The 21,953-nt window shown below is 33.4% G+C and overlaps 1 protein-coding gene across 26 annotated transcripts in view; it reads right to left on the bottom strand.

Moving 5' to 3' along the window:
* The window catches only part of CCSER1 (coiled-coil serine rich protein 1), a 1,481,066-nt gene that overhangs the window by 873,673 nt on the left and 585,440 nt on the right, over positions 1-21,953 (bottom strand). For 20 of the 26 annotated variants that reach the window (XR_010156641.1, XR_010156642.1, XM_016951876.3 and 17 more), the window contains one exon: positions 17,235-17,312. The exons of 1 other annotated variant lie outside the window; for it this stretch is intronic. Coding sequence is in view for 22 of the 25 variants with exons in the window: in XM_016951876.3 (XP_016807365.2) it covers positions 17,235-17,312 (78 nt within the window). In the remaining 3 variants the exon portion in view is untranslated. Of the gene's footprint in view, positions 1-1,025; positions 1,074-9,237; positions 9,330-13,939; positions 14,034-17,234; positions 17,313-21,953 lie in introns of those variants that run through there. 5 more of the 26 variants (XM_016951882.3, XM_016951881.3, XM_016951883.4 and 2 more) reach the window with 4 other exon arrangements.

The following is a 21,953-nucleotide window of genomic DNA, read 5'->3' as shown; positions in this document are numbered from 1 at the left end:
TTATTGAGAGCAACGGGTGTTCAGGAACAGAACACCATCCAACTGAATACATGCTGGTTTCAACTGTTTTCAAATAAAACTGCCCTGGCATCTTTTGACAGAAAAAATGTTTCAGTGATGCCAATCTACTCTGAAGTGGATTCTCAAACCAAGATTGAGGTTATAATGACTCAGTTTCTTAAAATTCTTTTTGTTTGAAGAAACATATACATATTTTTTTCCTTCCCTATAATTAAGCCCTTTATTGGCTGTAAAATGTTGCTAGCAGTAGTTCAACATCTATCCTTTATATACAAATTAATTCAGAACTCTTCCCATGTTCTGTACCTGAACTCTACCACAGTATTCAAGCTTATCCTACAGAATCCTCACTTTGGCCAATTAAGGAAAGCAATCCAAATGTATATATCCTTCAGATATCCAGGGCCCTGTTTAACTCAGTGATATACAAAGTGAAACCTTAAATTCAATAGTCCAAGATAATATTTTAATAGATGCTCAGAAAATGGTGTCCACAAAATTTCTTAAATGAATCCTTTGATTAAAGTAAGCAAAACAGACTATGACCCAATATCTGAAGGCATGGTAAAATAAACCATTTTACAAAGAAAATTTTCTATTAGTACTACTTAAAGAACCCCGAAACAGGAGAAATCCAAGACACCAACCTGGAAAAAATGAAAAACTAATTGAAATTTAAATTTAAGACAGAAAATGAATGTGTGAACTGTAGAAGGAAGAAGAGGTATGCCATTATTTTTAGTATGTATTAATGCTGACAAGTTCTTTATCTTGTACCAACCTTTCTGAAATGATTTGGACAGTGTGTGAGAATAATTTGAACAGCAATATGATGTTAATAGACAATATGAAAGTATTTGCTAATATTTTCCTCTTGAAATATTTTTCCCAGAGGTCTACTATGTCTAAGAGATATTGCATATCTTTTAACACAAATTAAGCAAAATTCATTTTGACTTTAATTTATGTAAAAATAATTTTATTTGTCTTACCAGGATATAATTCTCATTTTTCTTACTATGTGAGCATTCATCATCCATCAGTAATGCTTTCTGCAATAGTCAAATAATAGGTATACTATTTATTCTAAATTTATCTTGACTGAACCAAGAGAAAAAAATATTGACACCAAATAATAATATATAAACATATATATAAAGTCTTGTTTGGTAGTTGATATCTCAATTTAGAATTTACTTTTAGTGTTTTTATCCATTATTTTGTAAAATACTTTTTAAAAACATAATTCTTTGAAGTTAATTTAAATATGGTGACATTTAATGGAAATTTCCAAACTTAATGGAAATTAAAATAGCATTGAGGGATATAGTGAGGAAGGCGGAGCAATATGGCTGAATAGAAGCCTCCAGAAATCATTCCCCCCAACCAGGAACAACAAATTGAACAACTGTCCACACAAAAAAGCACCTTCATAGGAACCAAAACTCATGTAAGTAATTACAGTACCTGGTTTTAACATCATATCGAGTAAAGAGGCACTGAAGAGGATAGGAAAGACAGTTTTGAATTACCTACACCACCCTTCCCCTATTCCTAGCAGTAGTCAGCCACCTGCCATGGAGAGAGAATCTGTGTGCTTCAAGGAGGTACAGTGCACTAATTGTGGAACTTAGCATTGGAACACAGTGCTGCCTGGTCACAGTGGAAAGTGACTCAGGGCAGAGCTCAGTTGGTGACATGGAGGGAGCATTTTGATTAGGCCTAGCCAGAGGTGAATTACTCATCCCAGCAATTGGAACCTGAATTCCAGTAAGCCCCACTACCACAGGCTAAAGAGCTTGGGGGTACTAAATAAACTTGAAATGCAGTCTAGCCCATAAGGACTGCAATTCCTGGGCAAGTCCTGGTCCTAAACTTGGAGCCCATGAAGCTAAGATGCACGTGACCCAGTGAGACACAAGCTGGGGCAGCCAAGGGAGTTTCTGCATCACCCCTCCCCCAACTCCAGCTAGCACAGCTTGCAGCTCTGGGAGAGACTTCTCTCTGCTTAAGGAGAGGAGAGGGGAAAGTAAAGAGGAGTTTGTCTTCCAACTTGGGTATTGGAACAGCCACAATAGAATAGGGCAACAGGCAGAGACCTGAGGCCCCCCTTTCAGGTCCCAGCTCCTGGATGACAACTCCAGATATACCACGGGCCAAAGGGAACCCACTGCCCTAAAGGGAAGGACCCAGTCCTGGCAGGATGCATAACCTGCTGACTAAACAGCCCTTGGGCTCTAAATAATGAGCAGTAGCAGGCAGGCAGTACTTGCCACTTGCCTTGAGTGAGACTCAGAGCTATGCCGGCTTCAGGTGTGACCCAGCACATTCACAGCTGTGGTGGCTACGGGTAGAGTCTCCTGCTTAGAAAAAGAGAGGAAGGAGTAAATGGGACTTTTTATTGCAGCTTGTACCAGTTCCACCATAGTGGGGAAGAGCAACAAACGAGCTCCTGGGGTCCTGAATTCCAGGCACTGGCTCCTGGATGGCATTTCTGGACCTGCCCTGGGCCAGACAGGAGCCCATTTCTCTGAAAGGAGAGACTCAGGACAAGAGCATTCACCATAAGCTGATGAAAGAGCACAGGGCCTTGAGTGAACATCGACAGCAGCCAGACATTGCTCACCCTGGGCCTGGGGTAGTGTTGGCTACAGGGAGAGAGAAACTCAGTGCCATGAAGGGAAGAAAACAAGCCTGGCTGGATTCACCACATGCTGATTGTAGAGCCTTTGGTCTTGAGTGAACACAGGTGATAGCCAGGCATTGGTCACAGTGGGCCTTGGGAGGTCACAGTGGGCCTTGGGAAGACACAGTGCTGTGTTGGCTTTGGGTTGAATGCAACTTGGTCCCAGTGAGGTGGCAACAGGGGTGCTTGTATCACACTTCCCCAGCTCTTGACAACTCAAAATAGTGGGAGAGACTATGTTTGGGGGAAAGTAAGAGAAAATAACAAGAATCTCTGTATGGTAAAGCAAAAAAAAATTTGCCTGACCCTAGCCAAGAACCAAGGCAGTACCCCTATGAGTCTGCAAAATGACAGAATTACTCAGCTTGGGGTGTCCTCTAATGCAGATATGGCTGCAGTAACCAAAGACTTAGATCACAGCACCAAAGTCCCTTTGAATACCTGGAAAGCCTTCCTAAGGATTTTGTGGAAACTCAATGAAATTCAAGATAACAAAGGGAAAGGAATCAGAACCTATCATATAAATTTAACAAATAGATGGAAATAATTAAAAAGAATCAAGCAGAAATTCTAGAGCTGAAAAATACAATTGAAATACTGAAGAACAGATCAGAGTCTCAGAAGAACTGATTAAGGAGAATAAAAAAGTAGTAAGCCTGAAGACAGGCTATTTGAAAATACATAGTCAGGGGAGATAAAAAGTAAAAAGAATGAAGCACGCCTACAAAATCTATAAAATAGTCTAAATGGGGCAAATCTAAGCATTATTGGCCTTAAAGAAGAAGTAGAGAGACAAATTAAGGTATGGACAATAACACAGTACTTCCCAAACCTAGACAAAGATATAAATATTTAAGTACCTAAAATTTATAGAACACCAAGCAGGTTTAACCCAAAGAAGACTATCTCAAGACATTTAATAATTAAACTAAAAAAGGACAAGGATAAAGAAAGGATCCTAAAAAGCAGCAAGAGAAAAGGAACAACATACAATGGAGCTCCTATTCGTCTGGCAGCAGGCTTTTCAGTGGAAACCTTACAGGCCAGGAAATAATGGCATTACATATTTAGAGTGCTGAAGGAATAAAACCTTTATCCTAGAATAGTTTATCCAGCAAAGATATCCTCAAATATAAAGGAGAAATAAAGATGTTCTCGGTCAAACAAAAGACGAGAGATTTTGTTAACACCAAACCTGTCCTACAAGAAATGCTAAAGAAAGAGAATTCTTCAATCTGAAAGAAAAGGATGTTAATGAGCAATAAGAAATCACTTGAAGTTACAAAACTCATTGGCAATAGTAAGTACACAGAAAAACACAGAATATTATAACACCGTAACTATGGTACATAAACTCATAACTTGGGTAGAAAAACTAAAAGATGAATGTAACAAAAATAATAGCTAGAACAACTTTTCAAGACATAGTTAGTATAAGATATAAATAGAAACAGTAAAAAGTTAAAAAGTTGGAGGATGAAGTTAAAGTGTAGGGTTTTTAATAGTTTTCTCTGTACTTGTTTGTTTGTTCATGCAATCCATGTTGTCATTGCATTTTAAACCTATTGTTTAAAAAAATGGGTTATAAGTTGTTACTTGCAAATCTCATGATAACCTCATATCAAAAAACCCACAGCAGATAAAGAAAAATAAAAAGCAAGAAATCAGAACATACCACCAGAGAAAATTACCTTCACACAAAAGAAAATAGCAAGGGAGGAAAGAAGGAAAAAACAACCAGAAAACAAAATAGGAGTAAGTAGGAGTAAGTCCTTACTTATTAATAATATCATTGAATGTAAATGAAATAAACTCTCCAATTGAAAGTCATAGAGTGGCTGAATGGATAAAAAAAATGACCTAATAATCTGTTTCCTACAAGAAACACATTTCACCTGTAAAAACAAATATAGACTGAAAATAAAGGGATGGAAAAAGATATTCCTTGCAAATGGAAACAAGAGCAGGACTAGCTATACTTATATCAGAAAAGGTAGATTTCAAGACAAAAAATATAGAAAGACACAAAGAAGGTCATTATATAATGATAAAGAGGTCAATTCAGCAAGAGGATACAATATGGTAAATATATACACACCCAACACAAGAGCACCCAGATTTATAAAGTAAATATTATTAGAGCTAAAGAGAGAGATTGACTCCAATACAATAATACTTGGGGACTTCAACACCCCACATTCAGCATTGGACTGATCATCCAGACAGAAAATCAACAAAGAAACATTGGACTTAATCTGAACAACAGGCCAAATGTACCTAACAGATATTTACAGAACATTTTTCATCCAAAGGCTTCAGAATACACATTATTCTCCTCAGCACATGAATAATTCTCAAGGATAGACCATATGTTAGGCCACAGAACAAGTCTTAAAATTTTGTTTAAATGAGATTATATCAATTATTTTATTTGACCACAATAGAATAAAATGAGAAATCAACAACACAATGAATTTTGGAAACTGTACAAATTCATGGAATTAAACAATATGCTTCTGAGTGATCAGTGGCTCAATGATTAAAATAAGAAAAAAATTTAAAAATTGCTTGAAACCAATGAACATGAAAACACAACATACCCAAACCTATGAGCTATAGTGAAAGCATTTCTAAGAGGGAAATTTATAGTTATAAGCACCTATTTCAAAAAAGTAGAAACACTTCAAATAAACAACCTAACAATGCATTTTTAAGAACTAGAAAAGAACAATCAAAACCAAAATTAGTAAAATAAATAATACAGATCAATAAACCTTTAGTCAGACTAAGAAAACAGAGAGAAAGCCCATACCAATAAAATCAGAGATGAAAAAGGAGACATTATAACTGATACTACATAAATTTAAAGTTACCATGAGCAACTATGTGCCAATAAATTAGAAAATGTAGAAGAAATGGATAAATTTTGAGACACATAAAATCTATCAAGACTGAACCATGAAGAAATGTAAAATCTGAACAGACCAATAATAAGTAATGAAGTTGAAGCTGTAATAAAACATCTCCAAGCAAAGAAAAGTCCAGGACCCAATGGCTTCACTGCTGAATTTTAGCAAACATTTGAAGAACTAGTATCAATCCTCCTCAAGCTATTCTGAAAAGTGGAAGAGGAGAAAATACTTCCAAAGTCATTCTATGAGGCCAATATTACCTTGATACCAAAACTAAACAAAGACCCATCCAAAACAGAAAACTACAGGACAATATCCCTCATGAACATTGATGCAAATATACTCAACAACACACTAGCAAACTGCATTCAACAACACATTAAAAAGATCATTCGTCATGACCAGGTAGAATTCATTCTACAGATACAAGCCTGGTTTAATATACAAAAATCAATTAATATGACATGCCATGTCAACAGAATGAAGGGCAATAAACATATAATTATTTTAATAGATGCTGAAAAAGCATTTGATAAAATTCCACACTCTTTCATGATAAAAACCCTAAAAAACTGAGTATAGAAGAAACATACCTCAAAACAATAAAAGCCATATAAGCCATATATGACAGACCCACAGCTTATGCTAAATGGGGAAAATCTGAAAGTCTTTCGTCTAAGATTTGGAACAAAACAAGGATGCCCTTTCACCACTGTTATTCAATATAGTGCTGAAAGTCCTAGCTAGAGCAATCAGAAAAGGGAAAGAAATAAAAACCATCCAAATTGGAAAGGAAGAAACCACATTATACTTGTTTGCAGGTAATATGACCTTATATGTGGAAAAACCTAAAGACTCCACCAAAAAAATTATTAGAATTGAAAAACAAATTCAGTAAAGTTGCAGGATACAATATCAACATACAAAAATCAGTAACATTTCTATATTCCAACGGAATCTATTTGAAAATTGTGAAAATTGCAATATCAAGAAAGTAATCCAATTTACAATAGCTATAAACAAAAATAAATACCTAGGAGTTAACCAAATAAATGAAAGCTCTCTACAATGAAAACTATAAAACACTGATAAAATAAATTGAAGAGGATACAAAAATGAAAAGATATTCCAGATTCATAAATTGGAAGAATCAATATTGTTAAAATGTCCATACTATCCAAAGAAATCTACAGATTAGGGAGGCCAAGGTGGGCAGATCACGAGGTCAGGAGATCGAGACCATCCTGGCTAACGCAGTGAAACCCCGTCTCTACTAAAAATACAAAAAATTAGCCGGGCGTGGTGGTGGGAGCCTGTAGTCCCAGCTACTTGAGAGGCAGAGGCAGGAGAATGGCAAGAACCCGGGAGGCGGAGCTTGCAGTGACCGGATATTGCACCACTCCACTCCAGCCTGGGCAACAAAGCGAGACTCCATCTCAAAATAAATAAATAAATAAATTAAATTAAATTAATAAAAATAAAAATAAAAATAGCAATCTATAGATTAAATTGACGTTTTTCACAAAAATATTAAAAACAATCCTAAAATTTATAAATTTGGAATCACAAAAGACCCAGAATAGCCAAAGCTATCCTGAGCAAAAAGAACAAAATTGGAGGAATCACATTACCTGACTTGAAATCATATTACAGAGTTTTAGTAAACAAGACAGCAGGGTACTAGCATAAAAACAGACACACAGACCAATGGGACAGAATAGAGAACCCAGAAACAAATCTATACATATACAGAAAACTCATTTTTGACAAAAGTGCCTAGACATGCATCAGGGAAAGGAAAATCTCTTTAATAAATGATGCTGGAAAACCTAGATATCCATATGCAGACGAATGAAACTAGACCCTTATCTCTGATCATATACAAAATATCAAGTCAAAATGGATTAAACACTTAAATATAAGACGTAACTATCAAATTACTAAAAGAAAACACTAGGGAAACTCTCCAGGACCATGGAGTAGACAAGGATTTCTTAATACCCCTAAACCACAGTCAACCAAGGCAAAATTGGATAGATGGGATCATATCAAGTTAAAAAGCTTTTGCACAACAAAGGAAACAATAAAGTGAAGAGAAACTCACAGAACGGGAGAAAATGTTTGAAAACTACCCACTGAACAAGGGATTAACATAAGAATATATAAGGAGCTCAAACAACTCTATAGGACAAAAAATTAACAATGCAATTTAAAAATGGCCAAAACATCTGAATAGACATTTATCTAAAGAATACATACAAATGGGAAACACATATATCAAAAGGTGCTCAACATCACTAATCATCAGAGAAATGCAAATCAAAACTACAAGGAGATATCATCTCATCCTTGTTAAAATGATGTTTATCCAAAAGGCAGGCAAAATAACAAATGCTTTGGAGGATGTGAAGAGAAGGGAACCTTCGTACAATGTTGGTGGGAATGTAAATTTGTACAACTACTATGCAGTACAACTTAGAGGTTCCTCACAAAACTAAAAATAGACGTACCATTTGATCCAGCAATCCCACTGCTAGATACATTCCCAAAAGAAGGGAAATTAGTGTATTGGAGAGATATCTGCACTCCCATGTTTACTGTAGCACTATTCGTAGCAGTCAAGATTTGCAAATAATCCAAGTGACTATCAACAGATGAATGGATTAAGAAAATGTGATACATATACACAATGAACACTATTCAGCCATAAAAAAGAATTAGATGCTATCATTTGTAACAACATGGATGGAGCTGGAAGTCATTATGGTAAGTGAAATATGCCAAGGAAAGTAAGAAAATTACACATGTTCTTATTTATGGGAGCTAAATATTACAATAATTAAACTGATGGAGATAGAGAACAAATTAATATACAGGGCTTAGAAAGGCCCACTTGCAAGATTAGCCACTGGTTGGTATCTAAGAGCTTGACTGACTGGTAACCAGAGTCCTACATACATATAAAGATTTCCATAAATGATAAGATTGGCTCACTGTCCCTAAGTAGTTTGTACAAACAATATTTGTACAATAATGTTTATGTTAAATACCTGATTTCTTCTGGGAGTTTAGAATACGGATATACACTAGGTACAGGGTTCCTACATGATAAGCCCCCAGTAAAATCCTTTGGTGCTGAGTTGCTACTGGCCTTTACTGGGCAGAAACATCACATACATGTCCTCTGTTCACATTGCTGGTAGAGGCAAGTGTGATCTCTGTTGAATTCTGTGTCTTCTTACAAATCTCTGAATGTAGGGGTAGTCTTAGGGACTGTTGACACACCCTGGAACTGCTAAATCAATAGAACAATGTGGAGGTGAAGCTGTGTATTTCTGGTCTAGTCCTAATTAGACTGACATGTTTCCCTTTCTTTTCCTGTGGAACATTCACCCTAGGGGAAGCCAACTATCATATAACAAGTCTAATTATCCAAAACCAGCATGTTGTGAGAAAGCTCAAGCTAGTCCATGGAGAGGCTGAGGAGAGAAAGAGGGAGGCAGAAGTAGAATACAGCAGTGAGAGAGAGAGAGAGAGAGAGAAATCCCAATAGGTACAGTGTTTTCAGCACAGCACCAGACTTGTGAATAAAGGAATTATCCTGGGAGTCTACCTCACCTGAGCCTTCAGATGACCCCATTCTCAACCTCAGTCTGACTGTACCCACTTTAAAACCTCACACAAGAACTGCCCAGATGAGTCCAGCCGACCTACAGAATCATAAACATGAATAATAAATTATTATTTTAGACCGACAGGTTTTGAGATGGTTTATTACTTGGAATTACATGAGTGAAACTATCATTTTGTATTACATCAATCAAAAATAATTGCTTTAAATATACATAGTATAAATAATAGAACCCTCTTAAAATTTATTCCCATTAGAGAACCACAATGATGTCATGTTTATTTAAAATTATTTTTATAAAATACATTGGTTCCTCAAATATATACCTATTGTATGGTTTATATTCAAAATTCATCAGCTATCCCTCAAAGAATTTTATTTTTACCTGCTTATTTCTTCACCTATGTATTAATGAATCATATTTCTAAACCATAATTATTGATTTATCAGCATCCACCCCAAATTATGTTTAGTTTTACCTATGTGCTTTCAGTTATGTGGCAGATAAAATATATTACCAGAAATTAGTATTACTTGTAGGATTCAATATTATCCCCTGCAAAACCAACATCGTCTGCCATTTCACAATTACTGCCTCACTACTAACACAATTAAGCCAACCAAACAAATAAGATTTTACTAATCTCTGTATCATGCTATCTATTTGTAACATCAGAAAGTTATCTAAAGGGTAAAAATAGGAAAACATTAAAAAATTAGTATCAGAAACTATCTTTGATTTTGTTCTTTTAGGATATTCTACATACAATATATTAACAAATCCTGCTGACCCCACATTCAAAATGTACTCAATATTCAATTGTTATCCCCTCAACTTTTACCACTCCAGTTTAAGCCATCATAATCTTTCAACTATAGGAGCCTTGACTTCCTTCTTCTACCATGTCCAGTAATGCCTATATCTACACAGAAACCAAAGCAATAGTTTAACAATAGTCTGATTATGTCATTCTTTTTTTCAACAAACACTCTAATGGCTTTTCATCATATGTGAAATAAGATCTTAAGTCTTTATCATGACATACTAGACCTTTTATGATAAGATTTCTCTGTGACCTAAACTTGTATTACTTGTCTCATCATTCATCCTACTCTAAACACAATGTTTTGCCATTCCTGATAAGACCGAGTATTCTCTTGCTTTTGCAGTTGTTATTCTCAGGTTTCTTCCCATAAAAACACTAGTGGCTTTCTCCCTTTCTTCATTATGGTCTCTACTAAAATGTTCCATAATCAAAGTGGTCTTCCTTAGCCATCCTTTTTGAAACACCAACACACTCCAGTGCCACTTTCTATCCTTCATATTGCGCTTTACATTTCATCATAACATTTATCACTCTACCTGACATTTTATATATTTATTTGCTGGTTGTCTATTTCTTCTCCCAAGAACCCAAACACCATTAATGCAGGGATTTAGTTTGTGTTGTTGACATCGATATACCAATGCCTTAGAATATTACTAAGAACATGGTAGGTACTTGACAAATTGATTCATCAACAAATCCTTGAATACATAGATGGCTTAGTAAAAAATGACCAGAAATGCAGAAATATACCATAATGGGCTCTTCCAGGGATATATTAAAAAAGCGATTTCTAATACTAAGAGAGACCATTACATTCAATAAATGAAAAGGAACAATAAAAACTCTCTCATACACACACAAAAATGAGTCTATGCAGGATACACAACAGATGATGTTGTGAAGGTCATGCCACAATTTGACCTCTGTCTTTCAGAGTTTCCAAATGTATTCTTTTACATAATGATATATTTAGATGAAATAAATTGAAACTACTCACTATGTTGATGTTATAATATATAAACAAGTAAAACAGCAGCAGCACTTTGTTCACAATGGGTGTTTCCCCAGTATTCTAAAGTGGTTAAATAATATTCCTTCACTGGAAGGTATGCTTTTAGGAGGTTACCAGGTTACGTTACTGTGGTGGTTTGGATAACAAAAGAAAAAGTTGCTATGGTGTATGCCTGATAAAAAGATACTATATGTTCTTTAGTATAGTATACTATACTATACTAAAATAACTATATGTTATTTTATTTTATTTTTATTTATTTTTTGAGATGGAGTCTCGCTCTGTAGCCCAGGCTGGAGTGCAGTGGCGCTATCTCCGCTCACTGCAAGCTCCACCTCCTGGGTTCACGCCATTCTCCTGCCTCAGCCTCCCCAGTAGCTGGGACTACAGGAGCCCACAACCACGCCAGGCTAATTTTTTGCATTTTTAGTAGAGACGGGATTTCACCCTGTTAGCCAGAATGGTCTCAATCCCCTGGCCTTGTGATCCAACCGCCTCAGCCTCCCAAAGTGCTGGGATTACAGGCGTGAGCCACTGCGCCCAGCCAATATATATATGTTCTTATTGTTACAGAAACTATTATGTATTTTTTCCAAGTAGTGTTTCATTATATTTACCAGTTTTCCCTCAAGACAAATTCATTATATTTACTCCTTCTCAAAATTAATAAACATTTCCATTAATCATTTTTCATAAGAGGAATCTGATATATGAGCTCAACTGAATACTCAAGGGTATAAAATAAATAGCATGACTTGTAGGAATAAATGTTAAACTTGAATCTTCATCAAAGTAAATAATTTATGTTTAAAATATATTTCTTTCATATTTGAAAATAAAGTAGTAGGAGTTCAGTGGCAAAATTTCTGCCCTACAGCATTTATAAGACTTTCTTGCATTGAACTTGGAGATCTTGCATCTATAAAAATAATAATCAACACTTACATATGGGTTACTATGTGCTATTGTAGACATTTTTCATTTATTAACTTGTTTAACCTTATAAGAACCTAATGAAGAAGTAGTTGTTGTTGTCATTTTATAAATAAGATATTTGGACACAAAATAACTGGCTCAAGGTCTCACATAGCTAGAGAGTGGCAAAACTGGGGTTTGATCCTCCCAGACAGTCTCCTAATTAGACTGCATTGCTTCTAATGCCTCCAATTCTCTTTTCTGCTTTATTAAAAATAAACATTGTTTTAAAAATAGAAACAAGTGGTCATTAGAGAAACTACAGAAAACTTTTCTTAAAATAGTATGATCCATCACCAGAGTTGAAGATTGATAATTCTATATTTACTGCATCTTTTTTTCTACACACTTCATTTTATACAATAGGGAGCAAACTGTGTGTTACTACACATTACTAATTCCTGAATCCAGGCTCTATGGTCACGTAAAGTTAAGCATCATTTTTATTGCTTAACATACCAGTATTTCATGGTAGAATATATGTTTTTAAATAATAGGGATGGGGGTCTCCCTATGTTGCTAAGGTTGGGCTCAAATTCCTGAGCTCAAGCGAACCTCCTGCCTCAGCTTCCCAAAGTGCTGGAATTAGACGGGTGAGCCACTACACCCAGCCTACAAAAAATTTTTTTGAAACAATTTATTTATCTACTTCCTCCTTTCTATCCCCTGCTTAAGCAAAGTGGCTCTGTGCATATTAAAGTTAAGTTCATGTCATGGCAGAAGAATCTTCAGACACAATTCTATTCCTAAAAAGTACATCAAAGAGTTTTTTCTTGTTCTTATTCTTGTTATTGTTTTTTCAGTGCCCTGGCTGATTTAAGGAGAGAAGAAACAGCTCTGAGAGAAGCTTGGAGTTTCTTTAGACTAAAGAGTAATAACTAGGGATGAGGAAAAGAAGTCAGAGAACCTTGGATTTCATAAGAAGAAGAGACCTAGGAAAGAACCAAATGCCACACTGTCAGTTCCTTGGGAATGTGGCCTTACCTTGGAGAGGGTGGTGCCATTGTGCATTCCAGGTACTGTGACAATCCCTCTAGGCATTCCAGGAATGCAAACATCCCAGGGAAGCAGTAGTCAATGGGCCAAGAAATGCAATGAATTAGGTTTATTTGTTTTAAATTTTGATCAAGGGTTGGTGAATGGAGGGTATTCCTCAATGCCTTTGTGTACTTTTGAAGCACAAAAGTCTTCAGAAGTTCAAAGAACAATAGAATAGAAGTTTTGTATTTCCTGCTGAATTTATCACAGGATAAATATAATACAGTACAGTAGGATAATATGATTTCCTAACATATCTAATCAAAAAATATTACTTAAGTAGGAAAAGAGACTAAAATGTAGCCATCATGCTTCATTGAAGTACAAATAAATTTAAAAACTGATGAACATTACTAGCAAAAAGAACATGGCTCATGATAAATTGTACTTTTATGGAGGGTCAGGAGCAACGAGCCAGCTTTAGCTTCAAGAGTGCTAGTTCCAGGAATGGACTGAGGCTGCTAATAACTGCATATGTACAAAACATTGAAAGGGTCATCCTACTAAAGAACAGTGAAATGTAGTGGCTTGAAGCTATCTTCAGTGTGGAGCATTTTACCAAGGCTAACAAAGGGAGATGTCAGGCAGATGAGATAGGAAGTGATTAGATATTTGCAAGAAATCAGGGAGAATGCCAGAGGGAAAAGATAGAAAAGGATAGAATGAGCACATTAAAATTAACAACATCAATTTTGTTCAGGTTTAGTCCTCAGAAAACTATAAAAAACTTAATGGCTAAGCAATCTACTGTCTTTTATCAGAGCAATGTTTCACTTTAATGATCTTGAACTTTTATGATTCTGTTGTTGATGTTTGATAACATTTTGTTCCTACCTATGCAAAATTGGTTATCCTTTGGCTCTTCTATAATGATGCAGTGGCATGTGTCAGACCATATGTGTGTACAGTTGATATAATGCTGAATATTCTATTAAAAAACAACAAAAACTAGAGGTTATATATTTGCCTTTTGTTTCCAAATAGATGCCCATAACAATAGTTTATAAAGGTAAAAGAATCTGACAGTTCTTATAAAAGAAACTTTTTGAACCAAGCATCCTAGAAACTCCTCAGTATCAAGAGGCTGCCCAGGAAATCTGGAGTTTATTATGTGTAGTATATGTGGAAGATTGTGAATTATACACTATCTTCTATGAAAGAATACAGTCAAATGCATTCATCACCTGGCATGAATATAGTACGAATGGTGATGACTGTGGTGATGTACCCTGTCTAGATGGAGAAAGCCTTCTCATCTCTTATCAAGTAGTTCTACTTACAACGAGATCCACAAAGTTTCCAGATTTTTCAATTGTTTAAGACAAAGTTGGATGAATTTTTGTGTGAAATGTCCTCAGTTTTGAAAGGCTAGCTACACCAATCAAACCACTCTAGCAATGGTTTTTAAACAGTAAATTTGAGATTAGCAGGAACTGAACCATAGTGTGGGGGAATAGAGAAGTGAGTATGTATGCGGGGCTTAGACTATCTTTCAGGGCAGATCGTTTTTATTTAATTGAAAGAATGGGCTCCAAGACTAACAAAGTTGAAAAATGCTGCCATATTGGAAAAAAATAAACATTTGATCCCAAACAAGACTGAACTGCCATTTTAAATTCATGTATCTCTAAAGTTTAACCTACCTTGGGATAGTCCCTAGGATGCCATCTTTTTTTCCATACTTAATTTAATATATCTTACTATGGTACATTCCTAACAATAGCCAATTTCTTATCTAACATTCAAGAATAAAGGCATGGGTATTAGTGGGAAAGTATTTGTATTTATTTTTTATAAAAATAATTTACCATTTGTCTTTATTTCAAATGATGTGGTTGAATTCAGCTTAATCTGAATGTCATTCTAAAGGTAATGCTCAAAAAAAAGTATGCACCTTGATAAACATACCAGCCAAAACAAGGTGTCTTCCTCCAACTGTTCTGAGTGCTTCCAAAACTGACTAAGAAAGTGGATAAATACACTTCTTCTAGTAATCTAATTACTTCCCAGAAGAAAAAGGAAAATCAAATCCCTCAATCACCCACCAATATTAGAAGAAGCTTTGCTCTTCTAATGTTAGGGTGGATTGTGATGGGGTTGAGTGCTGAAATCACTGTATCTTAGAAAAGTAAGCTAAGAGGTTAAGAGGATTAATCTAATACTAACATGAAATACCATGTCACATTCATGGGGAATAGGTGAAAAAGACAACCTTTTATTTTCTAGTTACCTAGCTATTCAGATATCATAATTTTAATCAAAGTTTTAGACATCTGAATTATAATATTAGACTTTTTCAGAATGTGGTTATAAGAAAACTTAAATGTCTTCTATGTGTTATATAATTCTCAACATATCCTTGGAATTACAATGCTTTATACTGTTAAGATTCTGTTCAAAATAGTTCTGTATATTTTGTGTTTATGTAACATTAAGTATTATATTACTCATTTACACAATGACAATTTATAAGCTAAAAATGAGAGAAGCAGATAAAGTTTTATTTCATAATTTTGATTTTTAAGTTTAGATACTTATAAACACTAGTGGGATAATTTTATAGGTGATTAAATATTTTGAAAAGATATAGGCAATATTCCTTTCACAAAAGGAGTAAATTAAAAATCACCATAACTATGTTGGCCATCAAAAGACAATACTAAATATTATAAGCACTTGGAAGTTTTAATTTCTTATAGAACCATTTACATATACCCCAAAACTATTGATCTCTCAGAACCAGTTAGAGAAACTAATTATATTTATATTAGCTTTATGTCACCAGATTCTGAAATATGTCTAACCTTTTTTAACCTCTGTTAAAAAATACATTAATTTTCAAAGACTGTAATCATTGTCAAAATATTAAAAACAAAAAATGGTTTCTGGCGAAGTTTTGAGAATTCAATTAAAATCTTGTTAAAGATATGCTTCTTCAGTAAATTTGTTCCATATACCATAAAACGGTAACATCAAACTTTGTAGCATTAGTATTATTTTCTCATTTATCTGTATAATAATAAAGAAAATGTTTCAATAAATAATGTAATCAGAATATCATTCAGTATTTAACAATTAGCAGGTATAGAAAGGGCCTTCTAACAAATATTTGACTCTCATTAAGCAAAAAAGTGTCCATAATTAGAAAACTAAATACTCTCATTTGAATTCATAGCCTTCTATAATTATCATTTCAACAATACAGCAATATTGAGTATATGAAAATCCATGCCAGCAACTGTACTAGGTATAAGCAATATAAAATTGAATAAGATACAGTCCTTATGTGAAAAATAAAAAACTCTCATAATAATTGTATGTTAAAACATTGCAATCATAAAAGTGATAATCTTAAAATGTGCACGTCTTTAAACCAAACTATACTGAAATCAGTGCACTTAAGTACATCATCCCAACGTTTTAAGTTTTTTTCCTCAGGCTCTTAAGAATTGTTTTTATTTATCATAATCCTAATAATATCTAAATACCCCAGTACAAACATAAAATAGTTGATCTACAAGCTTTGGCTTAAATATAAACATCTAATCTTAAGTGGCAAAACAAGACTTCATATTTGTTATGTATATAGCTTCCCAAACTGAAAAAAATGCCACCAGTCATACCACATACTTATTTGCATATTTACTCCAATATTTATTAAATACAATATGTTTGGTGGAATGATTCCATATTTCAACTCTTGATTTTGACTCTTATTTTAAAAGGATTACATCTTTAATTATTGGTAACCTAGCATTGCTAATGAAAATTTAACCACTAGATGAGGGCTGAATGTTTCCTTTTACCCCTATGACTTATATTAATATAATTACTATAAACAAAATATTTAAAACCTCTAATTCATGTGAATCAACCTATTACAATAAAACTCCACCATTTACATGTAAGACAAACAATTGTCCCATAAAGTATTAATTTTCATTCAAACCTTTACCTTTAGTTAGCAATAGAATGACAATGGAACACACAAAAAAATGATTTTAAGATTTGAAATCAGACCCTTGAAGATTAAAGCAGTTCACTTCACCATCTACACATCAACTATTTTAAACTATTTATTAACTATCCTAACATTTTTATAAATAATGCTTTCTTGTTTGTTTTTTACCTTGAAAGGCACTGGCTCTTCAGTAAGAGGACTAACAGGAAGTGACGTGGTACTGCTTGCTGGACTCATGTCTGCACTCTGCAAGGACAGTGAAATTGAATTTAATTAGGATTGTTTTGTAGTCATTTTGACTATTCATAATTTAGAAAAATAAATAAATCATTAAAATAAACAAATAATAAGTAAAATATGAATGTAAAAAATCAGATTTAATGTAGATTTAATCATAATTATATAATAAATCATTCCTTATATAGAAATGATTATCTGGGAAATTAGTCAAATTATCACTCTCCATGTATATTTTAAGTGCATTTTATCAAATATAATGGCCATTTTTTGTGTTAGGGTGGTATTTATTATCATCATTGCTTAATTTATATTTTACCTTTTTTAAATTAAACTGTATCTGTAATAATTCATTATGTTGCTATTTCAATGTATTTCAGACTGATTTTCAAACATATATTACAGTTTTTCTTCTATAAAGATTTAAATCATTGCAACCATTTTTTTCATTATGTAAACCAACCTGCCATAATATACAATTACAAACTGAAAAAATATTAAATTTTTTAAATTCCTAAATTCATAGCCCCTGACATTTTACCTTTCTTTTATTCTGCTAAACAAAAGTTTAAGGATAAAAGATTTACACAAATGTAAGAGAATGCCTGGAATGTTGCTAATGGCTGTTTATCTAGTCTTTTAAAAGTAAAATCAATTATAAAGTCTTTAATGAGAGATTAGCCTAAAAAAGATATATCAGTTAGAAGTTCATCATTAATTTACTTTTCTAAAACCAAGAAAAATATACTAATAGTAGGTAGCAACAGAAGTCATTTTATTATATTCTTAACACAGTCTCTCAGAGGGATTCTTCCATATGCAAATAAAACAAAAGAAAACATTGAAAAGAATATATACCTACATTTTCAGCTTGGTTTCTAAATATATGTGCAAACACACAGAAATTTTGCAGTGAAGATTAAAACCAAAGAATGAATTCACCTCAAGTGAGATAAGGATATAAGTAGACAAGTTTGACTCACTTAAGTTTCGACAAAAGAACGCATTCAAAGCATAGGTGCTACAACCGCTACTTATTCTTAGAGACTTTCTATTCAAGGATTATTTTCAATTCACTGTATTCAAATGTACAATAAACTGGACATATTTTAAATATCCATTAAGTTGGGACTACTTATGACTCCCTAGTCCAGAAACCAAGGATAAGAACTATAAACACAGAAACCAAGATATTCAGCATAATGTTAATTTAACACATACCACACCTATTTTGGAAATTGATATAAGGCAGTGCATTGAGTAAAAATATCTAAAGAAGGAAATTAGGTAAAAATTGAACAATAATCTACTAAAGGAAGTAGGAAAATACATGCACCAGATAATTGAAGTGAGTTAGTTATTGACTTTAATTTCAGAATTTATCCGGAGTTCTATGCCATTTATTTGATCAATCCAGGAAATATTATGAATTGCTGACTCTCGCTCTCTGATTATATGACATAATAGAGAAACAAGGCGGGTATTGCTAACTAATTTACCTCAGGATGTTAACTTAAGACATGAATGAAGCTTTATGCTGAAAAACACAGAAAAAAAGACTCTTGAGCTAAATCTCTTAAAGTTGGATTTCTCACAAGAATTTAAGCAAGTGACAGAACACAGTTCATTCATAGCTGAATTATCCAATATTTACCTGTAGTATGGACAGCCTGCATAGCTTATTAAAGTATCATACCCTCAAAAACTATATATTTAGGAGACATAGATGACATTCATTTGTAAAAATTGAAAAGCCTGGATCACAGTCTTTCCAATGAAGGTTTAATTTTCATAAGAACATGAGGAGTGCAAAGTCAAGGTTCATGGTAAACTTTAAAGGTTGAGGTCTCCCACAACTTTCCAGAAATTAACGTATAAATCAAAGGGTAGTAAAAAGCAGACTCCAAATTTTACATTATGTAACACTGATTCTTTGAATGTCATTCTAAGAGAAAATTGTGTTCTAGCTATAATTTTCAAATCAATCTTAAAGTGTGACACCTTAATTTTACTGTTCTGAGGAAATCTTGAGATAAATATTTAAAAAAAAATCAATCTCATATGACAACAGCTGATAAACTGTACTTAGTTATCAAGTTGAGAAATACATATTTTCATGTTTATCCTATTGTTTTCCCATTTGCTTTTCAGTGATCTTTTATTTAGGTATCATGCCAATTTGCTTATTCTTTTAGATCAAATAGTATTGTAAACCTTTTGAAGATAAGTCTTATCCATATTTCATATTTTAATCCATTTACTCTTTCATTCAACAATAGCAATACTGATACAATTTAATATCTAAATAAAATACTTAAATTACATTTGATGTTTTTAAAAGCTAATGGTTTTTGTTAATCCACAACTTTCTTCATAAAATGTTCTGTCAGAATTATGGCTTCATCTGCTTTTGATATATTTCAGAGATTTTACAAGTGATTGGTTCATAATAATGTGAAAGTGAATCCTATGGGAACATAGAAGAGCTATTTTCTAAAAGCAGCAAATATCTCAACAGAATAAATCTCCTTAATTCTCAAGAATTTTTTTTAATCCATTGGAGACACACTAGACATTCCTGTCATAAGAAGCCTATTCTAACAAGTGTTCTTAACCTGGTTTTTGGTTGTAAGTCCAACAGACAAACTGCTTCTTTCAAACACTAGCACAGATAAATAATATGAACCTAACATTTTACCTACCATTAAAATGTTATTTTGCACAAATTGGTCACCTCTCCCTTTCTATTTCTATTTAATGTAGACTATGTTCTCTTTCATTTTTCTCCTAAGTGTCATCCTTAGGTTCAATAATAAAATCTAGACAAGAATTTACTGAGCATATTATAAATATTCTGGTTAATATCACCTTCTTTTTATGAATATTGCTCTCTAGAATTCTTTCTACTTGTCTAATTATTAAAAAACTCTTTCACTTCTTTATTGCTGTTGTTTTTAGAAGAAAATTTCCTTAATTGACAAGTGATTTCATTCCTCACCTCCAACCCATCCTTTTCTTTAAATCAACTTTATTGAGATATAACATACCTACAGAATAATGCAGTTTTTGAGCATACAATTAGATGAGTTTTGACAAATATATCCATATATGTAACCACCACCAATATCAGATACAGAACATTTTCATCACCTCAAAATGTTCCCTCATGTGCCTCTGTATTGAACTATCCCCGTCCCTTCTCCCAGGAAACAATGGTATGTTTTCTTTTACTAGTTTGCTTTGGGCTGCTCTAGAATTTCATATAAATAGAAGTGTATAGCATGAACTCTTTTGGGTCTGGCTTATTTCACTTAGCAAAATGATTCTGAAATTCATTATGTCATATTGGTGCATATTTCAGTAGTCTATTATTTCAAAATGTTGTGTAGTATTTCATGGTGGACAGAAATTTGCTTATTCACTCACTTACTGATGAGATTTGTGTTGCTTCCTGTTTGGGGCTCTAATGAGAAAAACATGCTGAACATTCATGTATATATCTTTTTTTGGACATGTGTTTTAATGTATCTTTAGTAAATACTTAGCAATGATATATCTGGGTCTTCTGGCAAATATATATCATCTTGTATTATGTAAACTTTATAAGAAACTGACAACTATTTTCCAAAAGGATTGTAATATTTTGCACTTCCACTTGTCCTACGTCTTGGAAACATTGGTGTATCAGTCTTTTTTAAAAAATTAGGCATTCTATGGGTGTGCAGTGGAAGCTAATTGTGGTTTCAACTTTCTCTTCCATGGGCTACTAATGATGTTAAGCATCATTTCATGTGCCCATTAACCATTAGTATATCTCATTTGCTAAGAGTATTAAAATATTTTGCCAATTTTTATCATTGGATTATTGTATACAAATCCTTTGTCATATACGTTTATTACAAATATTTTTATCCAGTTTGTGGTTTAACTTTTTATTTTCTTAACCATATATTCAAAAAAGCCAAAGTTTTCTAAACTATTTGTTTTTTTAGCTTGATTTTGTGGTGTGTGGTTTTGGTGTTTTACCTAAGAAATATTGGCCTACCAATCACGTTCTCAAAGATTCTCTCTTATGTTTTCTTCTGCTAACATTTCACTTCAATACATATGGGCAAAAGATAGCAGGATCAGAGACTTATTCTTTGAAGACACTTTTCCCATTTCTTGGTATACAATAAACATTAAATAATCCTTATACTATATGTATTATAGCACAAGATTCTCACAGGTTAATTTGAATTTTAGCAAGTAATCTCAGATATTTTAACCAATCTTTTCTCATAATATGAAAGTCTTATATTTACTGATGTCTTCATTATAATTATAATAAATAAAATATGGATTTATTATCTGTAGGTATGTCTAAGGGAGGGTAGGAAGGCTTTGCTACAGTACTGAAATGTTTAAAGTAACATTCAAGACTCTCATCAGAGTGGGTTATTATGGAACTTCCTAGGAAGATAATTAGCAGAAGGAGAGAAGTGAAATATTTAGTTGGGAAGGAGAATAGAAATACCAAGAGAAGCAATGTTTCTATTATCTATTATCTCAGAGACTGTTTCTCTTACCATTGGACTCATCTTTGGCCCTGAGCAAAAAGAGGGAACAAGCAAACATAAAAAAAGCTATTTTAAATAAAATCCCAAGAGA

The sequence above is a fragment of the Pan troglodytes genome, chromosome 3, assembly GCF_028858775.2.
Source record: "Pan troglodytes isolate AG18354 chromosome 3, NHGRI_mPanTro3-v2.0_pri, whole genome shotgun sequence".
Classification (NCBI taxonomy): domain Eukaryota; kingdom Metazoa; phylum Chordata; class Mammalia; order Primates; family Hominidae; genus Pan; species Pan troglodytes.
The sequence above is the reverse complement of the archived record's forward strand: the minus strand, read 5'-3'. Positions and strand labels throughout refer to the sequence as shown.